The sequence below is a fragment of the Megalops cyprinoides genome, chromosome 9 (assembly GCF_013368585.1).
Source record: "Megalops cyprinoides isolate fMegCyp1 chromosome 9, fMegCyp1.pri, whole genome shotgun sequence".
Taxonomy (NCBI): Eukaryota; Metazoa; Chordata; class Actinopteri; order Elopiformes; family Megalopidae; genus Megalops; species Megalops cyprinoides.
Window position 1 is genome coordinate 261434 of NC_050591.1, and position 27770 is coordinate 289203.

The 27770-nt window shown below is 50.8% G+C and overlaps 1 protein-coding gene and 1 long non-coding RNA gene across 2 annotated transcripts; both read right to left on the bottom strand.

Moving 5' to 3' along the window:
• Positions 1–4567: 4567 nt before the first annotated feature.
• LOC118782863 (aldehyde dehydrogenase family 3 member A2-like) lies at positions 4568–21753 on the bottom strand. The gene is made up of 14 exons (XM_036536473.1): positions 21598–21753; positions 14697–14928; positions 14495–14580; positions 13845–14053; positions 13306–13423; positions 13064–13205; positions 12746–12912; positions 12557–12656; positions 12174–12436; positions 6198–6653; positions 5894–6089; positions 5674–5762; positions 5085–5321; positions 4568–4969 (listed from the first exon to the last, which is right to left on the bottom strand). Exons 1-14 carry the CDS (start codon positions 21751–21753, stop codon positions 4568–4570), a joined length of 2853 nt encoding a protein of 950 aa, XP_036392366.1.
• Positions 21754–26160: 4407 nt separating this feature from the next.
• On the bottom strand, positions 26161–27753 carry LOC118782572. The gene is made up of 3 exons (XR_005005161.1): positions 27268–27753; positions 26398–26500; positions 26161–26281 (listed from the first exon to the last, which is right to left on the bottom strand). It is a non-coding gene; the product is annotated as an uncharacterized LOC118782572 (long non-coding RNA).
• Positions 27754–27770: the final 17 nt, after the last annotated feature.

Sequence of the window (27770 nt, forward strand, 5' to 3'; positions counted from 1 at the left end):
CTAATGTCGCCCAGTAAATTCCTATACATAACTATTTCCACAACCCTCAGATCCTAAATGTAATGACACAGTTTTCAGGTGAAGACGTGAAATAGCAGCGAGGGCGGGCTGTCTTGTAAAACCTGCTCGTTTAGATTAAGGTTTCCACAGAAAAGGTGGCATCGATGGAACAGATAAAATATAAAGTTCTTAAATGCCCTGGGGGAAATGGTTTCCATTTTAATCATTCACCTTTTTCTCTTGATATTACAGATTGATATTAATTGTGTAATTTGTCAGAGGTAAGAGGGATATATTTATCATGCTTTTAATATTCCTTAAATTCATATCTTTATTGCAGGTAGCTTCATGTTTTCCTGTATTACTTGCATTCTGGTCCAGTGGCACATTGAAAATCTCAGGGCCCCCCCTGCAAAATTCAGGAAAGGGCCCTTTGCAGGTTGAACTTTTACTTTTTCTAATTGTCCCTTAGCGAGCTACATAGTTAACTTCAATTTCAACACATGCACCGAAATCGACTTTATGCTATTCAAAGTTAACCGATTGTAACCAACAAGCTCACTCACTGCATGGCAGTGGTTAATAAATTTGGCTATCTCTGGCTGCAACATCAATGCTTTGGGCCTCACCCCGCAATTTGGAGCACCCCAACTGCCCTATGTCCATTGCATGCTCTGCAGTTTTTTACTACAGGGTGTCTCGTGATTTTTCAGTCTCAACCAGGCAGAAATGAGAGGAAGAAGACGACAAAGCCTCAACACTCATCTCACCAGTACTCAGGAAGTACAGTATGTATCAATTTCTCCCTTGCAGTTGGGGGTATGAAGCTGGAGAATGGATAGGCCTCTTTCAAAGTGGGCTTGTCTCAAGTAGCTCCACACAACACTGGTCTCACAGAAATGGGCCTTTGCATAGCATTCGCAGTGTGTGACTGGATGAGACGAATATGGCAGGACCACCAAGCAGTCCAGGATGGAGATTGAGAATCAAGTCTGAGAGTGTATCTGGTGGTTCAATAAGGTACTTGCTTAACTGAATAGGAGCTACATTTGGCCAAAGTTCATCACTGTGAGGATGACCAAAACCAACACACCCATCTATGAAAAGCTACCGCAACAAACTGGGAACAATGACATGCACAGGTCTTGACACAGGTCTCAGTGTTGGCTTTAGAGTGTGTGAGAACATGTCCTTAAGTGTCTAAGATAGCAGTCATGTCTGCACCAGTTTAAATCTCACTTTTGTGCCTAGCATCAATATATCAGTCATCCATGGGTCTTCACTGGCTGACACAGAACCAAGGAATATACTACTTGCCTCAGCTACCTAACGCACTGTCCTTGCTGAGGTACACACATTATGAAAATGTCCCTTTTTTCCACACAGGCAACAGTTCACGTCATTTGCTGGGCATTGGTATTTAGGATGTGAGGAAGATTTTCCACACTGATGACATGAGCCATTCTCTAGCTTTGCTTTGTTCAGTCTATGATTTGGGGGCCTCCCTTTTCTGTGTGGCACTGCTCTTGATTACTCTGTCCACTGAGCAGGCTCCTCTCGCTACTGCATTTGAGTCACAGCACAAGCTACTCTGTTGCTGTTTCACTTCTTCAGACTGCCTGGCCATGATAATCTAAGCCTTTTTCAAACTGCATGTGTTCTGATAGGCCCATATCAGCTAGTACTACCACTAGCCTGCCGCTTACGAGCTGATCGTGCAGCAATCAGTAGTAGCAATGTTCAGCTAACGCATACATTGCAGTTACAAACGATTGTACAGTTTCACCCCCCCCCCCGCGAATAAGCAGGCTAGTCTCTAGCAAGCTAGTTTAGCACACGATTGCTTTTAACTTCGCGTCCAACCCTAAACTCGAATTTCCCTAAGCTACACTCTGTGCAAGTGAATTGATGCTACTGACAGTGCACTTCTGACACCATGTCATGTTATCTCACACAATAACCATAGATTCCACACTGATGGGTAGCTCTGATTCATTATTTCCAGTCGCATAACATCTAGGCGGGTACTCAATGGCGACACTCGCGCCATTACCCAACATCCTTTGTTCTACAACGTAACACACATAATAACACGTAGAGACGTATAACTGATAACCCCACACACGTGCTGTATTCGAAACCGCATACTATACTACCAATGTATACTGATTTTGACCAAATGTAGTATGTAGTATACAGTTTGCGAATGAAATGAAATTTCCAGTACAAAGATACCCGGATGACGTACCGATTTGGAAAAATATCGCCAGTATGCATCAGACCAGTCTACCTCGCCTACTATATCCCACAAGAAAGTGCGGCTGTAGACGTCACAGGTAATTCTGAGGGTAAAAAGCTGAAATACATTGCGGACAACGAGACAGCTGTAACGTTGGAGGACCGCACTGGGGATTATATATATGTATTCACTTGATTGACTTGATTATGATCCTTTGTAATTCTGACAGATTTACCCCCCGCTTTATGGGTAGTCGTCCTCGACTACACCTCCTCAATGTACCGGCGCGGGGGCTGGCCCCTCGTCTCACGGGAGGAGCGACGAAGGGGCACATCTTCCGGCTGTGGGGGAGGCCCTGCCACTGCCTCCTGCTCCTGTTCCTCTAGGGGAGCAGCGGGCACCACTCCAGGGCTCCGGGCCGGGACCCACACCGGGTTCCACCCCCATACCCGACCTCGCTCCTCCGGCTCGGCCACCCGGCGGGTCTCTTCCACAGGGGGCCCCCCATGAACGTCGCCAACCGGGCAGGTGCGCAGGTTGTTCCGGTGTAGGGTCCGTTCCTCACCACCGGCCTCCGGGCGGACCACATACACCGGCTTCTCCGGATCGACCTGGCGCAGCACAACAAACGGTCTGGGGCTCCAACGGGGGGCCAACTTACCATGCTCCCGCCGCCGGAAGTTCCGCACCAACACTCGGTCACCAGACAGCAAGGGGAGGTCCCGGACTCGCCGATCATACCTCTCCTTGTCCCGGCCCTGCTGGCGCCGCACCCCCTCCAGCACCCGCTGGTACACCCGTAGCAGGGTCTGATGGTGATCCTTCACCCATCCCTCCAGGGTCCATCGCCGCTCAGGGGGCGGCACATTCAGGGCCAGGTCCACCGGCAACCGGGCGTGGCGCCCTGTCAGGACAAAATGCGGGGCATACCCTGTGCTGCTATGGACCGAGTTGTTTTAGGCCTGCAACAGGGCCGGCAGGCGCTCCGGCCAACGGGACTGCTCATCCTCTCGCAATGAGCCTAGGAGAGACAGCAGTGTCTGATTAAACCGCTCGCAGGCCCCATTGCCCTGGGGATGGTAGGGGGTGGTGCGGATCTTTGTACATCCATACAGCTCACAGAAAGCCGCGACCATGGAGGACTCGAACGCCGCCCCCCGGTCAGAGAGGAGTCGCTCAGGGCAGCCCCAGTGCTGTATCACCGCACCCCACAGTGCCTTGACCGTGGTTGTCGCCGACTGGTCCCTGACAGGCACCGCCCACCCGTACTTTGAGAACAAATCCGTCAGCACGAGCAGGTAGGGGTACGGGTCGCCCGGGCACCCCAGCGCAAGGTGGTCCATGGCCACCACCTCTAAAGGGTAGGAGGTGGAAAGGGGGACAAGGAGGGCCCTTACCTCCGGGCCGGCCTTGGCCACCACACACTGGCCACAATCTACCGTCCAACGCCGCACGTCTGCCCCCAGACCCGGCCAGTAAAACCGCCAGTGTAAGGCAGCCTCCAGCTTGTTGGCACACAAGTGACCCAGGGCCTGATGGTACCGCTGCCAGACACCCTGGGCCTCGCCCCGGGGCACCAGCACCTGCTACAACGGCTCTCCAGCAGCCCCGTCCTGCACCCGGCGGCAGAGGACCCCCCCTCGTAAATGGAGCCGCTCCCATTCCCTCCACCACCTACCTTCCTCGGGTGAGGCCTTCCTCCGCTCCTCCTGCCGAGGGGGCTCCCCGCTCTCAAGCCGCGCCGCCAGAGCCCGCAGATGTTCATCCCTCCGCTGTAAGGACGCCCAGTCCCACGCACCCTCAGCTGCGGCATCCAAAGCCACCTGCGCCACAACCCCCTCCTCCCCAGGCAACCGAGACAGGGTGTCCGCATTAGCATTGCGGGACCCAGGGCGGTACTTTACCTCCGGATCATAACTTGCCAACTGTGCCACCCACCGCTGCTCAGTCGCTCCGAGGCGCGCTGTTCCTAGGTGTACTAAGGGGTTGTGGTCGGTGAAGACCGTGACCTTAGTGCCCCAGAGATAGTCCTTAAATTTCTCGGTCACGGCCCACTTCAGCACCAGCAGCTCTAGCTTGAAGGCGCTGTAGTTCTGGTCATTCCTCTCCGCGGGGTGCAGGCTCCGGGTAGCATAGGCAATCACCCTCTCCTTACCCTCCTGGACCTGCGACAACACAGCCCCCAGCCCGTCCATATTGGCATCCGTATATACCCTGAAAGGCAATGAGAAGTCAGCATAGGCTAAGACTGGTGCGGAGAGCAGGGCAGCCTTCAACCCCTCGAAGGCACGCTGGCACTCGGGGCCCCACTCCACCCGCTGTGTGCGCCTACCCCGAGCTGCCGTACCCACCAACAACCGGGGCTGCCCAGGGACTGGAACTCTCGGTGATCACCCCACTCTCTAGCATCCCCTGCAACAGAGCCCGCAGCTCGGGATAAAGGCCAGGGGGAAGAGCGCGATACCTCTCACGGCTGGGTGGAGCATTACCGGTCGGGATGCGGTGATACACCGCATCGGTACACCCGAAGTTCTCCTCGTGGGCTGCGAACACCCCCGCCCACTTCTGCAGCAGCTCCTGTGCCTGACGGTGCTGCTCCCCCGTGAGTCCCTCCAGCTCCGGCGGGGGCAGTGGACTCCCCACCCCCAATGGCGCCTGGACGGTCCCCACAGTCACCTCTACCTCCCCGGGGCGGGGGCTCCGCAGCACCACATCGCACTCACCCTGCATCTGCGAGAGGTCAAGACAAGACAGGGTTGCCAAGGGGCGTCGTCGGGGTAAGGTCAAGGGATGGGGGTGCACGTTCATCACACGGAGGGGAACCTTGCCCCCCCCGTGGCCGAACCACGGCCCGGGCCACCTGCCACTCGCCACCTTCCTCGAGCCCCTCCAACAGGCAGGGCAGGCCCTCCAGGTGTTCACCTCCCTCCACGCGGACCCACTGCACCACCTCGGAGCCAGCCGGCACTTCAGTGTCGTCGCTCCGACCCAGCCGTAGCGTTCCACGTTTCGGGGAGAGGGCCTGCACCTGGGCCCGGCGGCACAGGGCAAAAGCCCGCTCCCAGGCCCGCCGAGCACAGCCCTGCTGAGAGGCAGAAAAGGTTAGGGCACCAGGCTGTACACCCCTCATCACCTCTTCCCAACACTGGGAGATAATGTTCATCCCCAACAGGACGCTATCTGACCCTAGACAATGGTCCTCTACTACAATAACGCCCTTATCAGGGATGCGGACCCCCCCCGACTACAAAATCAAAAACCACATACCCCACAAAGGGTATGTCTAGCCCTTTGGCTGCCCGCAGGGACAACCACTGCAGAGCACCCGTGTCCCGCTCGGGAAGGCCCCCAAACCACTTCCTGAAAAACCCCTCACTCATCAGGGTGACCTGTGAGCCTGTGTCCAAAAGACACGGCACCTTAACCCCACCTACCTCCACCTCCACCTGGGGGCATGGCCCCAGGACCGCTATACGCTCAGGGCAGTCTTCGCCAGTATCCCCTTGTACCCCGCCCGCGTGCCCTACCGCGGACGGGGTCAGGAGTTTAACGGCGCACGCTGGAAACAGTGGCGCTGCACATGCCCGGCCTGCCCACATGCAACACAAATGGGCTGGCTATCAGCGTCCCACTGAAACCGTGCCGGCCCCTGACCCTGCCCGGCGGGGCGACGGCTCTCCGGGCCACGGGCCTGGGGCTCCCGTTCCTCTACGGGCGGGGTGGCTGGAGCCTGCGGCCACTGCTGTCGAAGCTCCGCGATCAGTGCTTTGCCCAGTGCGGCCACCTGTTCTTGGAGCTCCTGCCGCATTTCAGCCCGCACCTCGTCCTTCCAGTGCTCCAGGTCCCCTGCCTGGAGCAGAACAGCCGGCAGCCGAGGTTCCTGCGAACGAGAAGCACAGCACATTGCCCCGTCCCCCCCCTCGGACTCCAGCTCAAGCTCGCGGGCCTCACGACTCACCTGCTGGAAAGTGAGCGCGGGCTGCCGCCTCACCTGCCTCTGCAGTTCCTGTTTAAGGGGGCCCCTCCGCAGGCCAAGCAGAAACTGGTCCCGCAACACCAGGCTGTCACCATCCACCGCCGGCTCCCGGGCCCGCCATTTGGCGTGCACCTCCCGTAGCCGAAGGAGGTACCCATCCAAACTCTCCTCCCGCTCCTGCGCACACTGGAAGAAGTTCTGGCGAACCACGGGTAGCGGTGTGGGGCGGGCAAACAGCTCCTCCAGCATGGCCCACAGAAGGGCGACCGTGTTGCGCTGCTCCACCGGCACGAGCAGCACCTCCCGGCGGGCACGTCCCTCCAGGGCCCCCATCAGAAAGTCAACCCTTTGTTCCTGTGTGAGCCCTTGTGCCCGGAGCATAGCCTGAACCTGTGCCCGCCACTCCCCATATCTGACCGCGCCTTCTTCCCCAGAGAACTTAGGGACCCAGGGCGCGCACATAAACCAGGGGACGGTGACACCACCCGGTGGAAACGCCGCACCTGCTCCTCCCCGCTCATCCATTCTTGTGACAAGGCGGAACCTGCCTACTTACGCCAAAATTTGTAGTGTCAGGAGTGACAATGCCCAACCAGTTCGCCCTCCTAGGGATCTGCCCGCCACAAGAATGCCAGGACAAGGTGAGTAGGATAGCAACTCTATTTTTTGCTAATTAAAAAACACAAATTTAACAAAACAATTCATAAAATTTGAGACGCCGCTATCCCTCTCCCAGCGAAGCCCCTCCCCCTATCCTTCTGTCCACCCCTGTCTGCCTCCCCGGCTACAAACAGGCAGGAAAGCTACCCAACCGCACACACCAAAAAAAGAAAAAAAGGAATCCCCACACACACACACACTTAGCCTCACTGCAAACACCCCGTGATCTGGCGTCCCCGCCCACCTGGACAACGGGAGAGAGAGGACTGCTCAATTTCACCACCGGGGGGGAAGTGCTGCCGCTGCGGGGGAGGCTCCTCACACGCACGCACACGCACGCACGCACACCACACAAGACGTACAAAACGAAAACGAAAGTATAAGGGGGGACGTAGCTCACTGCCGGGCTTCGCCTACGTCCCAAAAAAACAAAAAAAAATTAAACTCCAGACAAGGCCCTCGCGTCACTCCTGCGGGGGCTGGCGGCTCCGGCGGCGACCCACGTCTTCTCCCCGGTAGTAACTCCGCCGGCTCCGCGGGATCACACTGAGGGAGACACAGAGCAGCAGCCGGTCAGCCTCCCTCTCTACCCCGTGCTGGTGACTCACGCACTCTCTTGAGGTTCCGCGGTGCCACCTCCCTTCCAGCTAGGGGATCCACCTCCCCAGCACGCGCTTCCACGGGGTGGGGGCTCTCTTCGACCCCGGCTGCGTCCGGAACCAAGTGATGTTTTCCCCGCTCCCTCAGGGATTCGCCGCTGGAGCCCCTTCGGTCACCGCTCCTCTGAGGCCGCCTACGACACACAACCACACTCGGCCCAGCACACCAAAGCAAAAAAAGAAAGAATTTAACCAAACAAAACAAACTCAAAACCCGCTCTGGGTCGCGACTCCCAGAGCTCAAACTAAACGCAAAGGAAAAAAACAGCAAACCAAAAAAAATAAACCCGAAAACTCGGCCGTGCCGGCACGTTCAAAGGAAAAAAAAAAAAAAAAAAACTTAACTTCACGCTAAAACCCCGTGTGACAACCTCCGTCAGCGTCTCCTTGGTGCTACTCCCACTCACCTGCCTAAATAGTCCTGGCGAAATCACAGACAGGCACCAGGTGCGGAGCACACACCAGACAGCGAACACCGTCATTAGCCAATTATTCAATCCCGAGCCCCCTCGCTCTCCCAGGGAGTGCAGCGCGATCATGTCAGGAGGAACTCCTGACAATTCCATTATTTGAAAATGACTGAAATCTAAAACTGTATGACATCTGTAATTAAACTATCAGTTGTTCCTCATAGAAAATCTTTTTATTAATAAAGAAATGTTCATTCGTGAATTTTCATATACATTTTTACCTTATTAATTATCTGACGACATACAGCCTAACAGGTGTAAAAGCATAAAAAGTTAAGTTTGCAAGCTAGCAGCGTGGGCTACTTACATCTATATGTAATTTGAATATGTATTCATATTCAAATATCACGGCCAAAATGTTTTTTTTTTTTTTTGTAGCAGCTCTTCTTCTCCTCCGTGCCACATTATGTGCCCGTACCACCGAACTCGCGAAAATTTTAGTGAACTCGCCAGTACTTTTCACTAGTGAGAATGCTAGTGGCGTCTAATTGGAAAACACCACGAGGAAATCTAGACGTTTCTAAACTCGCAATGATTTTACGCGACAATGTAACATACTACAAATGTAATCATTAATGGTGGAAATACTGGGTACTACACTAAATAATAGCATGCAGTATACAGTATACTTGTGTAGTATGCAGTACATAGTATGCAGTAGGCGGTTTCGAATACAGCCACGATGTCTAAATCTTTACAAGGCCATTGGATATGTTGATATACTAGTTTGGTTGCTGCAACAATAAACCACTGATTTGGTTGAATTTTAAATTGAAATTTTTACATCACTGTACGAATTTGGAGTGCCTACTAATTTAAATGAACGTTGCTTTTCGTATTTTATATCTAGAAACTGAAATCATATTAATCATTCCAGAAGAATTTCTACCCTCTTGTGGTGATACAATGTCTGACAAATATGGAGAAAGACCACATTTCTGATTTTCAGATGGAACATTAGCCTCAAACCCCACACAGATCCCATGGCCACAGGTACAACCAAAGGCAGTGAGTATTAGATGAAGGTTACCTTAAAAAAGCTATAACCAGAAAAGAATACTACTCAAACTTTAGTCAATCAACTTTTATTTGGTATAATACCTTTAACAATGAGATTTTCACAGAGTGCTTCACAGAGTCCTATTTACAGAGGGAGTCAAAAAAGCAGAAAAGAAATTGAAGGGAGACTAATGGGAAGAACTGAAAAATGATTTCCTGACCCCTGGCAAAAGGCTATAGATAAAAAAAACAGCGTGTGAATGTGAGAATTACACATTGTGCAATGACACTATAAAACGTGCTGCTCCAGCCATGGAATTTGGATCCCTGAAACCCCTCTCTAAATGGTTTGGCCAACCCAAAGCTCTCATCTGTATCTCCTCCTGAGTTTCTCCCTACCTGATTAGCCATGCCTATAGCTACCCTAAAGTCCTTTTATTTGTTACCATGGAATGATATGTCTTGTCTGTTACTTTGTTAAGAAGAACTGCCTGAGTAATTTCATTTCAGAGAGTCCTAAAGAAAGAGAAGGAGAGAGAGAGAGGGAGAGAGAAATGAATGTGAGAACATAACAACAATTTGGTAATTTCATACTGACATTGAACAAATTAGCAACTTAATACCTCCACCACTGCTTAAAAATAAGACTGAATAGGATGTAATTGGCCTATTTTCATGCTTATGTTCAAGGGTGTAGGGGAGAGTTTGATATTGGGGGACACACAACTTGCTGTGAATTTTATGTATGCATAATCCCACTCCTTAAGGCAGCATATATCTTGATTGAAGAATAAAACAATATCAGGATGGCTTGAAATAAGAAGGTATGCATGTGTAAACACCGCTTAAGTGCTTTCAAGAAGACCTGCACACCTCTGTTACTACTAAGCTCATCTGGATATAGGAGATGCACATCTGGGGCAGAGTTTGCCCAACATGAAGGTGTGTCACCCAACATTAGGATGTGTCTCATTAGGCCTATATATATATGAAGAGTTATTTTCCTCATTGAGATGGAAAGTGTATGACACTAATCCACATAACCAAATGTCACACTTTGATGTAATGAATGGTGCATGTGTAACGGGTGGTCTCTTGCGTTGTGTTTTAATGTGATGTTACGTGGGTCGGCGAGCGAGCGAGTTTCGAACTGAGGTTCTTACTGCTCGCTACCAACCCCTTAAAGCCAGCGTCGTTGCCAGTTGAGCTAAAGGCAAATTGCCGTTAGCCTGTCGGCAACAACGCTACTTAGCCAGGTCTCAGAGGGAGTGACGTAGCCGCTGCAACCACTCGGCTACCTGCTACCCGCTACCTAAGGCTTTACGCAGGACTCACACGAGCTAATCACTTCAGCTCCGCTACACATGTGTAATGGGTGGTATCTTGCGTTGTGTTTTAATATGATGTTACGTGGGTCGGCGAGCGAGCGAGTTTCGAACTGAGGTTCTTACTGCTCGCTGCCAACCCCTTAAAGCCAGCGTTGTTGCTAGTTGAGCTAAAGGCAAATTGCCGTTAGCCTGTCGGCGAAACGCTACTTAACCAGGTCTCAGGGGGAGTGACGCAGCCGCTGCAACCACTCGGCTACCTGCTACCCGCTACCTAAGGCTTTACGCAGGACTCACACGAGCCTATCACTTCAGCTCTGCTACACATGCCATCCAATCACAGCAGAAGTCTGCCAAATATGGACTACACACAGCAGACAGGTTTTCTCTCACTGTATAGCCATTGAAAACAGGTGTAACGTTGATGAAAATCTGTGGCCTTGAACAACAGGAAAGCATGGAAGTACAGTACATACTGTGTGTACGTTTTTTGTTTAACTTAATTAAAACATTTATTTGTCTGCAGTTTCTAAAACTTAAAATGTCGACTGAATACTGTGGTGAAGTTTTCTTCACAAAGTTGGTCACATAATTCTCCCACCGGTATTACTAGCTAGCTAGCTGATGCTAACTTTACTTCAGCAATAGGCCTATGTCAGTGACAAAACAGCTGGTTACCTGACATTAGCTTGTTCATTAATGATCAGCGAAATAAGTAATAAGGTAAGGTTATATATGAATATTTACGGCATACTCAAACAGAATACTGTTCAGTAGTGGGCTATAGAGAATTTGATACCGAAAATAGCCTGCGGCGAGTAGCCCAGAATACTTCCTACGTCCTTGATTTGCAAAGGCGGTTACCTCGTGAACTCAATTTTTTTTTTCTTTCTTTTTTTAGCCCAGTGCTTTTTAAACGACTGCTGTATCTAGTGTCGTCCCAGTTAATCTGTTGTGTCAACGAGCGGGAGCCCAGAGTTATCTTCGAAAATAAAAACCTGTTTAATGGGTTAATGCTTGTGGTTGTCGTTTAACATGAATTCAACGTATCCTGAAATCAAATTTTATTTAACGTACAGTAGTTTCAACAGTGCGGAAACTAGCTAGCTAATAGCCTAGGCTACAATCGCTGTTGCCAAATTATTCAAAATATGAAAAACGCTAAATAAATCCACACGTCACTGTCATCTACCATGCTTAGTCTTTACTCCAAAAAACGATCTAATGTCTGTGTGTTTTATTTTTTCCCCAGGGAGTGGGTGCATGTTTAAGGCTTAGGTTCAAATTGATTGTGCTTGCGTGTTTTTTTTTTTGTTTGTTTTGTTTTTCCAGTCAGTTAAGTGGCACTCTCACAAAACCTGGTCAGGGAAAACGATATTCCATTTCCAAATTAAACTTTTATTCTAAATTTGCTGGTTGTTGTGACACGACTACAAATAATGTTTTACTCATTTAGAGAAGTTAATTTATTGGGGAACTAGTTGGGTGGGACAAAAATAGCCGACACAAATACTTGGGGGGACGTGTTCCCCCGGTTCCTACACCCCTGCTTATGTTTTCTCTCTGTCATTGTGATCATTGACTGTTCAGCAATGTCAAAAGCTTTCCTTGTGTCATTGTCTATGTGTATGGCTGGCTGATGTATGTGCATCTGTGCCTGTTTACGTGTAACTGTTGGTGTGTGTGTGCATACGAGTGTCTGCATGTATGTGTGTTTGTGCATGCATGTGTGTGATGTGTGTGCGTTTGTGCGCAGATATGTGAATGTGTGTGTATGCACGCATGTATGTGTATGCGTGTGGTTAATACTCTCTTCTCACTCTGACACAGTCACAGTGCCCTCACCTTCAGCAATACCACCAGCAGAGCAATGAGCAGCCCCAGAGCCAAAATGGAGGGCAGGACAGCCCACAGGCAGGCAGCCTGGTCACAGCTTCCCATATGCTTCTGCATGAAGAACCTGGCCATGCGCAGCCGGGAGAGAGACAGGGGTGGGTAGCGGACCTTGTTCATGCCCTCCATAGTAAGCGACCTCACCAGGCAGGCCCGGAGGTGGCTCAGCTGGTCAAAGGTGTGTCGACCGTGGTAGCACCCCATTCCACTGACACCTACACCAGAGAGAGGGATGATTGGCTGATGTTCTGCTATACAGCACAAACAACTGCATTTAAATTGACCACGATGTGGCAGTGTCCATAATATGAATGCATTGATTGGTTGTGTCTTACCCACACCCCCAAAGGGCAGTGAGGAGAGGGTGTAGTGCATAATGACATCATTGACCGTCACTCCTCCGCTGGATGTCTCAGCCAGCATCCGCTTTATCACCTGGAGGAGGGCCAGAATACAGGAGAGATGGGTTCAGAGGTCAGGGGTCAGTGTTGAGAAGCTGACTAACACACCCCGATGTCTCTCACCTTGCTTTTGGAGGAGAAGACGTAGAGGGCCAGGGGCTTCTCTTGCTCATTCATGAAGTGGATGGCCTCGTCTACCCCGGCAACTGTCACTATGGGTAACAGGGGGCCGAAGATCTCCTCCTGCATGATCCTGGCGTGGGGAAGCACGTCTTTCAAGACTGTGGGGGCTGGGGGTGGGGCAGAGAGAGGTGCCGTCACTGTACATTACAGGTGTGTAGTGCTGGGATTGGCCACACAGTGGCCACACAGTAACAATGCAGTGCTGGGTATAGCCACACACTACACCAATGTAGTACTATGACTGGCCCCACACTATACCGATGTAGCACTGGGACTTGTCATTGTCTCCACCCAGCGTCACTGTGCAGCCCTCCAGCAAAGCCATCACCCGATCAAAGTGGCGCTGATTGATTATGCGTCCATAGTCTGGTGATACCTTGGGGTCTTCTCCATAGAACTCCTGCAGTCAATGACAGGTCTGGATTAAATGTCAATGCTGAGGTAACAGCCACAGAAAAGTGCTGTCTCTGTGAAAAACTGTCAGAATAAGGATGTCTGACCTGCAATGTTCGCCCAATCTCCTCCACCACTCTGTCCTGGATGCTGGGCTCACACAGGATGTAGTCAGGGGCAATGCAGGTCTGGCCGCAGTTCTCAAACTTCCCCCAGGTGATCCGGCTGTAGAGAGGATTACAGGAGAGGGAGATGGCATTAGAGCTGTGTTAGAGGTGTTTCAGAGCTGTGTTACAGCTGTGTGAGAGCTGTGTTAGAGGTGTTTCAGAACTGTGTCGCAGCTGTGTTAGAAGCTGCATTAGAGCTGTGTAAGACGTGTGAGGGGTGTCTCAGAGCTGTGTTAGAGCTGCATGGGAGAGAGGTTTCAGAACTGCATTACTGCTGTGTCAGTGAGGTGTTTTCAGAGTGTGTGAGGGCCTTTCAGAGCTGCGTCAGAGAGGTGTCAGAAAGCATTTCAGAGCTGTGTCAGAGCCAAGTTAGAGCTGGGTGAGAGGTGTCTCAGAGCTATGTCAGAGCCGCTTCAGAGCTGCATTAGGGCTTTCTCAAAGAGGCTGAGGTTTCCAGAGGCCTTGTGTCCAAGCCTCACCGGCAGGCTACAGCAATGTCACAGTCCTTGTCGATGTAGCAGGGGCTCTTCCCCCCCAGCTCCAGGGTGACGGGGGTCAGGTGGCGCGCAGCCGCCTCCATCACTAGTTTGCCCACGGTGCTGCTTCCAGTGTAGAAGATGTGGTCAAAGCGCTGCCCCAACAGCTCCTGTGTCTCGGGGACACCCCCTGTCACCACAGGGTACAGCTCCTGAGACACACATAGTAACATTACACACACTCACAGTGACATCATACTAGCACACACCACAACCACACAGTGATATATCCCATGAATACACTGACCACACAGGCACACACACTGTGAAATCACACACTCACATCCACGCAGAGACAGAACACATTCACACAGCAAATTCAAATAGTGACATTACAAAGGCATGTACAAACACACATACACATATACACACTGCACACATACAGACAATGACATTACATATTCACACTGAGCAGAGTATTCCCCACACACTGTGCTCACACACAAATTCAAAGAGTGTATCCTAATTAACTAATCCACATAGGAGTGTACCCTAGTTACCGAATCCAGACAGGAGTGTAATTTAGTTACCTAATCCAGATAGGAGTTCATTAGCCTGGTTATATGATCCAGATTTGAGTTCATCTTTGTTACCTGATCTAGATACTGAGGCAGGAGCTCCTGCAAAAGTTTGGAGGAACTTTCACTCAAATCTGAGGGCTTCACCACTGCACCATTTCCTGCAGAGAGGGTGGGGGGGAGAAAAAGGGAAAGGAAATGACATATAGTGAGAGAGGAACAGGGGAGCTTGCGAGGTTAAGTGATCATATTGAGTGAGAGACAGAGAGGAGTGTACCAGCTGCAATGGCCCCTACAAGCGGCATCAGGGTGAGGGCCCAGGGGTAGTTCCAGGCCCCGATGATGAGCACCACCCCCAGGGGCTCTGGCTGGATGAATACTTGGTCTGAGATGGTGAGTAAGTTCTTTTCCACGGGCCGAGGCGCTGCCCACTCTGGCAGCCTATCCAGGGCCAGAGAGATCTCCCCCTCCAGGCCAGTGAGTTCAAAGAGCAGCACGTCACAACAGCTCTGATTGGTGTGAGAAACAGTAATCAGAGTCCGTCACCAGCAATACACACACCCCCCCACCGGGGGGATTCAATGTGAAACCCTAAGTAGAGGAGAGGATGCCTCTTAGGCAGTGTGCGAAATACCCGGTGGCAATCGGGGGGTCCCCCCTACCTATACCTGCCAACATTTAGGTTAGGTTTGTGGATAGTAAATAAATAAGTAAATAAATAATTGTATGTAGTGTTCATAGATGATCTGGCAACTTGACACAGACATCCCACCACTCCTGGAAGTTCCAAGAGTCTCTCGCATATTGATAGCGGCTCCCTGACACCCGCAGATTATATACAATATCCCGGAAATCAATTTTTTGAGAGCGAGCAAGTGAGAGGGTGAGAGAGAGAGAGACAGATATAATGAAAAAGTGACAGAGGGAGCATCCTGATAGGTCTCTCTTTGTGCTAAGTAGACCTATCAGTTTTCTCTGTGGGCGGGCTGTCAGTGCTCCGCCTCCTTAGCTGTTGTGTTTTTGTTTTTTCCTTTGCCCATGTGCTTTTGTTTTCCTTGTGTTTTAGTCCTGCCCCACTCACCGCCCGGTCTCCGCCCGCCTGATTGCCTGCACACCTGCTTCCCATTCCCTCGTCTGCCCTGCCCTATATCTTCCCTGCTTTTCCCTGTCCTGTTGCTAGTTCGTCACAGTGTTTTTCGCCTGTTTCGTCCCCGCGTTTGCATTTTGCTTCTGTCTGCCGGTTTCTCGCTTTTTGACCCTGCTTTTCCCCAGACCTCGTTTTTGCCTGCCTCCTTGTCTCGTTCGCCTGATTGCCTGCCTGTCTGGTTCCCGACCTTGCCTGCTCCCGTTTCCCGATCCTCGCTCTGTCCACGGACTGCCTTCCGGTTTTCGACCCTGCCCGTTTTCTGATTAACGATTCTGCCTCACGATTCTGTCAAAGACGCTTGGAACCCGAAGCTCCCGTGGTCCGCGCCTGAGTCCCTGCCTGAGCCCTGACAGCACGAACTAGCCCATCATGGACTCAGCGGACCTACCCCAGTTGCGGGCTGCACTGGAGCTGCAGGGCGCGTTGCTGGGGGGGCACCAAACCCAGCTGAGAACCATCGGCCGGTCCCTGGAGGGATCGCTGCCAGCCTTGCCAGCATCACATCTCAGCTGCAGCAGTTGCAGCTGAGCCAGGATAACCGCCCCTCGCCGCCCGCTGCAGCTCCCCCACCTGCTCCTACTGTACCCCCTAACCGGGAGCCCCGTCTGCCACCTCCCGAGTCATACACGGGGAATCCGGGAACCTGTCGGTCGTTCCTCTCCCAGTGCTCCCTGGTTTTTGAACTGCAGCCTTCCACGTTTCCCACGGACCGGGCGAAGATCGCCTATGTCATTACCCTGCTGATGGGACGCGCCAGGGAGTGGGGCACTGCGGTTTGGGACGCCGGCGCCCCTTTCTGCCGTTCCTTCGCGGCCTTTGCGGAGGAGATGAAGAGGGTCTTCGATCGATCCAGACATGGTCGCGAGGCTGCGAGGGAGATGCTCTTGATTCACCAGGGGCGTCGGTCAGTGTCGGACTTTGCCATTGACTTCCGCACTCTCGCTGCCTCCATCGGCTGGAATTCGGAGGCTCAATACGACGTTTTTCTCCACGGCCTTACTGAGTCCGTCAAGGATGAGCTGGCCACCCGGGAACTGCCGGCCAGCTTTGACGCCCTGGTGGACCTGGCTATCCGAGTCGACCAGCGCCTGGCGCAGCGGCGCCGGGAGAGAGGAGTCAGTGAACTGCCAAGCCCCTCTCGAGCACAACTGCCCACGCCAGTTGTGCATAGCCCTGCTATTCCGCCGCCTGCTTCCCCGGAGCCGATGCAGGTCGACCGCACTCGCCTGACTCGCCTGTCCCCTGCCGAACGACAGAGGAGAATCAGCGCCGGGGCCTGCCTTTACTGCGGGCAGTCAGGGCATTTCGTGGCGACCTGTCCGGTAAAGGGCCAGCGCTCACCCGTAGCAAGGGGAGTACAGGTGAGCGTGACCCCCTTAAGCCAGTCCCCTGAAGTCCGCCCTCTTTTTCCGGCCGCTCTGCTCATCGGGGGCCAGCCCCACGCCGTCTCAGTGCTACTCGATTCAGGGGCTGACGGGAGTTTCATCGATGCCGGCCTGGCGGCCCAATTGCAGCTGCCCCGTGTCCCGCTGCGCTCGCCGCTAGAAGCCCACGCCATCACCGGGGCCCCGCTGGTCCGCATCACTCACGCCACCCCTCCTGTGGGCTTCCTCATCTCCGGCAACCATCGCGAGGAGATTGTTCTACACATATTAGACACCCCACAAGCTTCCGTGGTCCTGGGCCATCCCTGGCTCGCTCGGCACAACCCCCACGTTGACTGGCAGGGCAACAAGATTTTGGGCTGGAGCCCATTCTGCCACTCCCACTGTCTTCGCGATGCTCTGGCTCCTGTGTCGCTAGACGCTCCCTCGCCCGAGGAATTCCCGGATCTGTCGGCAGTGCCGCCGGAGTACCTGGACTTGAAGCCGGTTTTCAGTAAGTCCCGCGCCACCTCGCTTCCTCCGCATCGCCCCTACGACTGTGCGATCGACCTCCTGCCCGGCTCCTCACCCCCAAGGGGGGGCCTGTACTCCCTGTCCCCGCCAGAGAGGGAGGCCATGGATTGCTACATCCGGGAGTCTTTAGCTGCCGGGATCATCCGCCCGTCCTCCTCGTCTGCCGGGGCTGGATTTTTCTTCGTAGGGAAGAAGGACGGCTCCCTCCGTCCCTGCATTGATTACCGTGGTCTCAACGCCATCACCGTAAAGAATCGCTACCCCCTACCGCTCCTGTCCACTGCTTTCGAGTCGCTGCAAGGGGCCACCATCTTTACTAAACTCGACCTCCGCAACGCCTACCACCTGATCCGTATCCGTGAGGGAGACGAGTGGAAGACTGCCTTCAACACTCCTTCCGGGCACTCTGAATATCTGGTCATGCCATTCGGTCTGACGAATTCCCCGGCTGTATTCCAGTCAATGGTAAACGATGTCCTCCGCGACATGCTTAACCAGTATGTGTTCGTTTACCTGGACGACATACTCGTCTTCTCCCGTTCCTTGCCCGAACACGTCCAGCATGTCCGTCGGGTTCTCCAGCGCCTGCTGGAGAACCACCTGTATGTCAAGGCAGAGAAATGCGAGTTTCATCGGGACACCGTCTCTTTCCTGGGTTTCGTGATCACGGCGGGTAACATCCAAATGGACCAGCAGAAGGTGCGAGCTGTAGAGGAGTGGCCTCGCCCCACTTCCCGTGAGAGCTGCAGCGCTTCCTCGGCTTTGCTAACTTTTACCGCCGCTTCATTCGGAATTACAGTACGATAGCGGCTCCCCTCACTGCTTTGACATCCGTCAACAGGGCATTTACCTGGTCCCCGGGAGCGGAGGAGGCGTTCCGCAACCTGAAGGGCCGCTTCACTTCAGCGCCCATTCTGACCCAGCCCGATCCTGCCCGGCAGTTCGTCGTGGAGGTGGATGCCTCAGACGTGGGAGTGGGGGCAGTCCTGTCTCAGCGCTCTGCCACCGACAGCAAACTCCACCCCTGCGCTTACTTCTCCCATCGCCTCTCGCCCAAGGAGCGCAATTACGACATCGGCGATCGGGAGCTACTAGCAGTTAAACTGGCGCTGGAGGAGTGGAGGCACTGGCTGGAGGGGGCAAGGACGCCGTTCCTGGTATGGACAGATCATAAAAACTTGGAGTATATCAGGTCGGCTAAGCGTCTGAACCCCCGACAGGCCCGCTGGTCTCTGCTTTTTCCCCGGTTCAACTTTACTCTGTCCTACCGACCGGGAACCAAGAATGGGAAACCCGACGCCCTGTCTCGCCAGTTCGCGCCAGCAGACGAGACCCCGGAACCCAGCACCATTTTACCTGCCCGATGCTTGGTTGCAGCGGCACAATGGGACATTGAGAACGTCGTCCACGCCGCTCTCCGGACCGAACCGGGTCCTAGCTCCTGCCCCCCTAATCGCCTCTTTGTTCCTCGTTCTATCCGCTCTCAGGTCCTGCAATGGGGGCACTCGTCCAGACTCGCCTGCCATCCCGGCGCCAGACGTACGGCGGCATTCATCAGTCGGCGGTTCTGGTGGCCCACCATGAAGGAGGACGTCCGCAGCTTCGTTTCTGCCTGCTCGGTCTGCGCCCGTAACAAGACATCTAACCAGCCGCCCGCTGGCCTGCTGCAACCCCTGCCAGTTCCCCGACGACCCTGGTCCCACATCGCTCTGGATTTCGTCACCGGTCTGCCCTCATCTGACGGTAACACCACCATCCTCACCATCGTAGATCGGTTTTCCAATTCCGTCCACTTCGTCCCACTCCCCAAACTCCCCTCTGCCAGAGAAACAGCCCAACTGCTTATACACCACGTGTTCCGGCTACATGGGCTGCCCACAGACGTGGTGTCCGACCGGGGTCCCCAGTTCACCTCTCACTTCTGGAAGGCTTTTTGCAGGCTGCTGGGCGCCACGGTCAGTTTGTCGTCTGGGTTCCACCCCCAGTCCAACGGCCAGTCCGAGCGGGCGAACCAGCAATTGGAGACCGTACTGCGGTGTCTCACCTCCCAGGAGCCGTCAGCGTGGAGCCAGCAACTGCCCTGGGTAGAATATGCCATTAACTCCCTGCCCTCATCATCGTCGGGACTGTCCCCTTTCCAGTGCTGTCTAGGTTACCAGCCCCCCGCTATCGCTTGGGTCAGCGGGTGTGGCTTTCCACCAGGGATCTTCCCCTCAGGACGGATTCCCGCAAGCTCACACCTCGCTACATCGGCCCCTTTCCTATTGCCAAGGTGATTGGTCCCGTAGCGGTTCGGCTCAAGCTCCCGCTCTCCCTCCGTCGTATCCACCCCACCTTCCATGTCTCCAGAGTCAAGCCTGTCGTCAGTAGCCCCCTCTGCCCGGCTCCGAGGGCTCCTCCGCCGCCTCGCCTGATCGACGGAACGGAGGCTTACACCGTGCGCCGCCTGCTAAAGGTCCGGTGCCGGGGACGTGGATTCCAGTACCTGGTGGACTGGGAGGGCTACGGCCCCGAGGAGAGGTGTTGGGTCCCTGCCAGGGACATCCTGGATCCTGCCCTCATCAGGGACTTCCACCGCCGGCATCCTGGCGCACCCGCTAGGGCGCCTGGGGGCGTCCGTAGTGGGGGGGGTACTGTCAGTGCTCCGCCTCCTTAGCTGTTGTGTTTTTGTTTTTTCCTTTGCCCATGTGCTTTTGTTTTCCTTGTGTTTTAGTCCTGCCCCGCTCACCGCCCGGTCTCCGCCCGCCTGATTGCCTGCACACCTGCTTCCCATTCCCTCGTCTGCCCTGCCCTATATCTTCTCTGCTTTTCCCTGTCCTGTTGCTAGTTCGTCACAGTGTTTTTCGCCTGTTTCGTCCCCGCGTTTGCATTTTGCTTCTGTCTGCCGGTTTCTCGCTTTTTGACCCTGCTTTTCCCCAGACCTCGTTTTTGCCTGCCTCCTTGTCTCGTTCGCCTGATTGCCTGCCTGTCCGGTTCCCGACCTTGCCTGCTCCCGTTTCCCGATCCTCGCTCTGTCCACGGACTGCCTTCCGGTTTTCGACCCTGCCCTTTTCTGATTAACGATTCTGCCTCACGATTCTGTCAAAGACGCTTGGAACCCGAAGCTCCCGTGGTCCGTGCCTGAGTCCCTGCCTGAGCCCTGACACGGGCTTTACAGTCGACCTCTCTCTTTCATTGTCAATTCAGTTTAGTGTCCTGCAGCGGCATGGCAGACTGTTTCAAAAAAAGAAAATATTAAATGCACTTCACCCCAGACTACACCAAAGTGTAGGCTACCCCTGCCTAATAGGGGTAAAAAATAATGACAGTGTTGCTCGCTGCACTGTTTGCAACAGCGACTTTTCTATTGCCCATGGTGGGTTAAATGACTGTAAAAGACATGCTGAGGTGAGTTTAACTGGTGTCATTCGTTCATTAGCATTGCTAACGTTATTTAAACTAGCTGGCTAGCTGCTAAGGAGCTACTCTATTGATGTCCTACGTGATGAGGCAAAACTCCCAATAGACTTGCGTTGTAATAGAATAAAAAAAGATGACTCCACGAGTTGAATAATATAAGTACATATTGTATGTGTAAAGTTTCAAAATGTGATCAAATAAATTGTGTCCTTTCATAATCAAATGTCCTGTATTCATACACCCTTGGAGGTCGACCGAGGGGGCGTTGCGGGGGGCGGGGGTGGTGGTGCTCCCTCCATGAAATGAGTTTTTGCAGGGTGGGATGTCTGCATACAATACTTATGGATCAGTGTATGACGATTATTCATTATAAAGTTTGCCGTGCGGGAGTTTCCCGGGAGAAACAACAAAACGGGAGGGTGCTGGGAGATGGCCTTGAAATATGGGAGATGTGTCATGAGCATTTAACGTAATTTAAAGCGATAATTGCCATCCTTAATTAAACAATCTCACATTGTAGCTTTCGCAAGCACACAAATTTCAGACAATCTGCAGTGTTTTGTGAGCATAGTCATTTATTCTAATTACGCGATTGGTGTCGATTATTCTGTGAAATATTCGTTTTATTGTTAATCAAGGAGGATAAAGGCGAACAGGTTGAAAGTAATGATACATTTAGAAGGTAGAGTTTGGGCTTCCCTGTTCTTAGGTCTTTTCTAGACAATCACACTCACCTTATTGAGGTCCTGTTTGAGTGCCACTACTATCTCAGATTCATGCTCTTTAATCAGCCTGTGAAGGGCTTTCAGCTGCTGAACTCTGAACTCCAGGGGTCGTGACCTCCCGGAACGGAATGCAGCTCTGGCACGATCCACCACCTGCTTCTCCATGCCCTGCTCTCAGCAGCATCCACCTTACACACAAAATCTAGATCAAATGTGTAAGTATTTCAGTATTTCTGTTTGACATATTTGTTGTAATAGGTGTATCATAGAAGTATTAGAGGTATTTTACTGTTAGAAGTATTTTGAAATACAAAAGGGAAAATAGGTGATTGTGTCAAGTTTTTACATACGTTCTCAGGGGAAAAATGCATGTTTGAAAGCATTTCAAATATTTAACATTTCCTCAGCAAATCTGGAACGTATACATTGACATACCTTCTAAATGTATTTTCACATTCGTTTCTGCCTTCCAGTGTTCTTTCTTTCACACTGCTACCTTATGAAAACGTTTACGGAATCATGGTCACCACAAAGGGTCACTGGTTTGCAGGGGCGTTACTTAGCACGCGGTTGGGTTCCCTGTAAAAAGCGGTTCCACCTAAGGTTAAAGTTAGGAGACCCCTTCAGGGAAAGCAGAAAGAACGATGCACTTTTCCGTCCTGAATGTGTATTAGGCGTCCAGATGTTCTGAAGGCTTACGGTACCAAATTCGATGCAGCAGGGCCGCTTTCTTCCTGCGAATCCACATGCCCTATGACAGGCACAAGACCACTGGTCAATTGTGGACAGCTGGACTGTGAATTAAGTAGTTTGTGAATTTCTGAACGAAAATAGTTACCGGTTGTTCGGTCGACATGCAACGCTTTCCACGCAGGGCTCGGAAATTCACTGCTATTAATGTGTAAAGAAAATGTAATCATCTGTAACACTGTCAAAGGTACTCCGCTCATCTGAAATGCGTCACACCATAATGGATTTTTACAGTCGCCTGTCTGTATTGCACTTTTCAAAGCATTCTTTGGAAAGTCGCCTTTGTCAAGAAAAGTTCTGCGAGAGGGTGCAATCCTAGACAAAATCCGCTGACAACTGAGACACAGACACACGCAAAATGTGCCATTTTATAATGTAGAAAGCTAACATGGTTGAAATGTGCAAAAATGTAGGCTATGTCAAACTAAAATGATCAGGTATGTTCGAAAGTAACAGGCTTTCCAAATGATCGTTGTGGTTCAATGAATCCTCAGATGTTTCATATTAATACTTATGTCATATTTGTTGGTAAATGTACTGTACAGCCAAACAACAGAGCGCAACATATGATATGGAATCAATTTTACACTGTGGACTATGTGCGCATGATGCACCCCGCAAACACAGTAGATTGTTACTACGGACTTTCTGGCTTTAAACCATCATAAAATGGTATCAATTAAATACACATGGAAATTATCTTAAGCACCAACATCACATTTTCAAAAGGAGACATTAACCTGCATATCTGCAAATCACGAACCACAAAGTACGGGGAAAAAGTCCTCCCAGAACATATTTTGTGGTCACTGGGAAAAAAAAAGACTCACGTCTGTGTTAACAGCAATCCTCGATATATAAAGATTTCCACGTATTGAAATACACGACAGCATTTGAATTTCCCACACTAAGCGTTTTACATGGAAAGACAGCACACTGGATTGTACTTACATTTGCCAGCAACAGCTAAAATAGAATGGTTACCTTTGAAATCCAGGTGTATACAACACACAATCTAATCCGTATCTAAAAAAATGACTCGGAATGTTACTGAATTTACTAGCTGACTCGTTTAATCAATGGGGTATTTCAGACAAGGCTTTGAAAACAAGACACTAATGTGAGGCAGGCATATGAAATGACCTTTAGAATGAACTACTTCAGCAAGGTAGTTAAATTGAAAAACATGATTAGAGCATATAATTATAGACAATGACGCACCCACTCACCCTCCGGATTTGCACATCACTCGACTAAGTGGGAGAACTTTGGCTCCTGTTCGCACGCGATTTCGAAGCTAGAGGCGGTGCGTCACTGAGAATCATATCTTTATTGATGGGCTACGTGGTGAGTTAATGCAGTAAAACGATAAGTCGTCTAACACTTCCACTTTCACTCACTGGTAGTATGCATAAAGGAAGCTCTGTGCACCTCTCACGACTGGTGTAAATGACACATATTTAATGTGGCTCAGATGAGTGAATCGCTGGTGCATAATTCCTGCGTTTAAGGACAACATTCATTTTATGGATACCAGCAAATATGCACATGCCATGGTCCAGAGTGTGAATTTATACTAACGAGTAGGGATGCATGATATATCGAATATGCCGACATTTTCAAACTCATTTTGGCCGATTGCCGATATAGTGTGTGTGTATTATGTGTGTGTATTATATGTGTGTATATATATATATATATATATATATATATATATACACACACACACACACACACACTATATGGACAAAAGTATTCGGACGGCTGACCATTACATTGTAATGACATTGTATTCAAATACATATACTTTAATATGGAGTTGGCTCCCCCTTTTGCAGCTATAACAGCTTCCACTCTTCTTGGAAGGCTTTCCACAAGATTTTGGAGTGTTTCTGTGGGAATTCATTCTGTAGAGCTTATGTAGGAGCTTCTGTAGAGATTTATGAGGTCAGGCACTTATGTTGGACGAGAAGGCCTGGCTCGCAATCTCCGTTCCAGTTCATCCCAAAGGTGCTCGATGGGGTTGAGGTCAGGGCTCTGTGCGGGCCAGTCAAGTTCTTCCACACGGAACTCATCAAACCATGTCTTTATAGTCCTTGCTTTGTGCACTGGGGCACAGTCATGTTGGAATAGAAAAGGGCCTTCCGCAAACTGTTGCCACAAAGTTGGAAATATAGCATTGTCCAAAATGTCTTGGTATGCTGAAGCATTAAGATTGCCCTTCACTGGCAATAAGGGGTCTAGCCCAAACCCTGAAAAACAGGTGTGGCCAAATACTTTTGTCCATCTAGTGTATATATACAGTATATGCTGCGTAATTTAATCTTACTCCCCTCCGGAAGCAGAGAGAAGCTTAGCAGCACACAACTACACAACTAGCATCCTCGCAGGGTGAGAAACCTAGCTAGGGGTCAGTTGAAACCATTAGGTCCTCCATTCAAGTCCCAAAGCATGAGCTCGGCGATTGCGGCCTGTCTTATTTCTGTCTTATTATCTCTGCTGACGGAGCCGCGGTATTTATTTTGAATGAAGAGATACAATAAAGTTACAGAAAACGTTACTGGCTGTCCAGTGTCAATTGTGTAAGTGTACAAACACAAAAATTACACCCTCTGTTCGAGTCCCAAAGCAGGAACTAGGCGATTGCGGGCTGTCTTGTTTTATTTCCCATCGCATTCTCTACTTACAGAGCCATATTAAACAATGGTCTCACGCCCCTCTGGAAGCAAATAGAAGCTTAGCAACACACAGCTAGCTTCCTCCCAGGGTGAGAAACCTAGCTAGGGGGTTGGTCAAAACCATTAGGACCTCCGTTCGAGTCCCAAAGCACAAGCACGGCGATCGTGGGCTGTCTTGTTATTTAAAAATGGTCTCACGCCCCTCCAGAAGCAGAGAAAAGCTTAGCAGCACACAGCTAGCACAGCTAGCATCCCGCCAGAGTGAGACTTAGCTATATATTTTACCCCTCCTCGCATCACTGGTGCTTTACAAGCATTGCAAAGCATTTTGTTATCTGTTTCAGATACTTTGAAATACTTACATACAGCTGACATGTTGAAGCTTGTTGCTGGCGCTCATAATAAACATTTAGCGTCATCGCGTGCGCGTAGTTAATGTGTCAGGCCAGGCACATCAGCAGAAATTTTCATATCTGCCGATGCCGATAATTAACTTCTTAAGTTATCGACCGATACTGATGTCGTGCCAATATCATCCTGCATCCCTACTAACAAGTACATTTAAGTTGGATACAAACAAGCCATAAAAGAAAAGAGGTAACAACGGCACACACAATAAAAGCTAATAAAGCTTCAGTGATTTTTTTCACTGAAGGGCAAACACACAGATATATATGCCTCAATACAACCAACAAGGAAGGAAGCTTGTTTCTTTTAAAAATCATGATTTAAACAACAGAGAATAGCACTACTCTGAACTCTGTTACGGCCTTACATACAGTACATAAAAAGTAAATGTCTGACAACTGAACAAACACAGCAAAGTCAAAAGAGAAACAAGAATAACGCAAAACAAAGGAAACTCTGTTATAAATACTTTCAGCAGAAAACCGCAGGAATAAAATGATGCAAGCATCCCAATGGAGCAGCGAGCAGAGTTCTTCTGGCTCCTTCACTGACCATTTAAAAACCAGCACAAAACCAAGATAAGCCTATAATGTTCAAATATGAGAAAGAAATAAAATAATACGTAATAAACATGGATTTAAAAATGACTTTAAAAGGAACTAATGTGACATAACCAACTTCTCATCCACAAGTTAGTACATGAGGAGGCAATACTTCTGTCCACTTCTTGTCAGCCAGGCTGTCAGTGGCATGTTTGTTTATGGTGGGTCCAAATCCTGGCAGTTGCACATTCAAGGTTGATTCCAGTCCAACTTCTGACCAGCCCGCATACAACTTCAGCGTCTATGCATAGACCTCTGCAAAACACACGTGCATCCGCCAGCACCACAGGCACACACAAAAACACGCATTAATCATTACATGCTTTTAGCAGACACTTCCATCACAATTGAAACTGAGGGGGCAGTTTCACCTGTAAACTAGGTTCAGGACACAGGAGTCAGGTTCCGGGTTCAGAAGTTTACTGAGGATTTTCGTGGACTGGGTGTGGAATGTGTGGATGTGTGTGTGGTTTCCTGGAAGGATTCAGGAAGAACAATAAATCAGAATTGATGGATCATATTGTGAATGTGCAAAACACAATGCCACATGATAATGCAATTATAGTAATTATAAAGTATACATTTATCATCTATGCACAATATGTACAAGCAGGCATTCTAGCGATATTGCAAAGTACACGGCACTGGGATAGCTAGCTATACATGATATCCAATTACCGACGTACAGACTCTTAAATGGCAATGGCAACATTTACACATAACAGACAAACACTATCTTAATTAATGTGGACACACACTCTTCTCTCTCTACAGACAATTGTATTACAACCAGTTGAACTCGGGCATAGTACTTACTCAGGCACAGACGCACACAACACAATAATCTGTGTCCAGGGCTTGGTCTCCTCAGTGATCCACCCCACAGGTATTGGTGCAGTACTGAGGTGGGGGAGGTCACCACTACTTTTATACTGTCCCTTATTCTTGGCCCTATTGAGGTTCTTACTGGTGGCCAAAAGATACGGACAGGTCAGAGGGCAAATGGTCATCTGGGGGCCGTCCTTGGGGGTGCGCCTGTGCCTCGGATTACCTGCGGGGGTCCTGCTCATAAGGGGAGCAGCAGGACCGGTCTGGGCAGGTTTCAACTGGGTTGTAAACAAAGTGCCTGTGAGAGGTGGGGGTGGTGCACAAACAAAGACATGTGGCCCTTTTCTACAGCCGCCCCCAAATTTCCTGTCATTTCAAAGGGCCACATCATACATACTAAGGGTGACCTGTACCTCTGCAGTCTGGACCCGTCCATCTCTGCCAGCTCCAACAGCGACAACACATCCAATGGGCCAATGTGCTCTGGGTAACTGTGGGTCCATTATCATAACCACAGTGTCCACTTCAAGGTCCTTAGTGTCCTTCTGCCATTTCTGCTGGGTTTGTAGGCTTGGCAGATAAAACTTAATGACGCTGGGCCAGAAATGGTCAGCTAGCACTTGGCTGCGCCGCCACCGTCTTCACCCCAGGAGCTCAGTGTCCGAGTATGTTACTTGTGGCAAGGAGGCGTCCCGCTGCCCCATGAGGAGGAGGTTAGGGTTAACAGTGTCTGGGTCGGCCACGTCTGAGGAGATGTACCCCAATGGTTTTGAATTGAGGATGCCTTCCACCTCCACCAGTACCTTTCAGAGGACTTCTTCATATACGGTCTGAGCCCCGAGAGTGGTCCTCAGAACGTTCTTCAGTGAACCTCTCGTTCCCAGACTCCCAGTGGGGGGCATTCGGTGGGTTGAGC

Excerpts from the sequence above, each read along its gene's own strand:
- LOC118782863 (XM_036536473.1), bottom strand. The coding sequence starts at position 21,753 with ATGGAGAAGCAGGTGGTGGATCGTGCCAGAGCTGCATTCCGTTCCGGG. Across the intron at positions 12,437-12,556 it reads ACTGCCCTTTGGGGGTGTGG|GTGTCAGTGGAATGGGGTGC; the intron begins GTAAGACACAAC and ends TCTCTGGTGTAG. Across the intron at positions 5,763-5,893 it reads CCGTCGCCCCGCCGGGCAGG|GGCACGCGGGCGGGGTACAA; the intron begins GTCAGGGGCCGG and ends CGTCCGCGGTAG.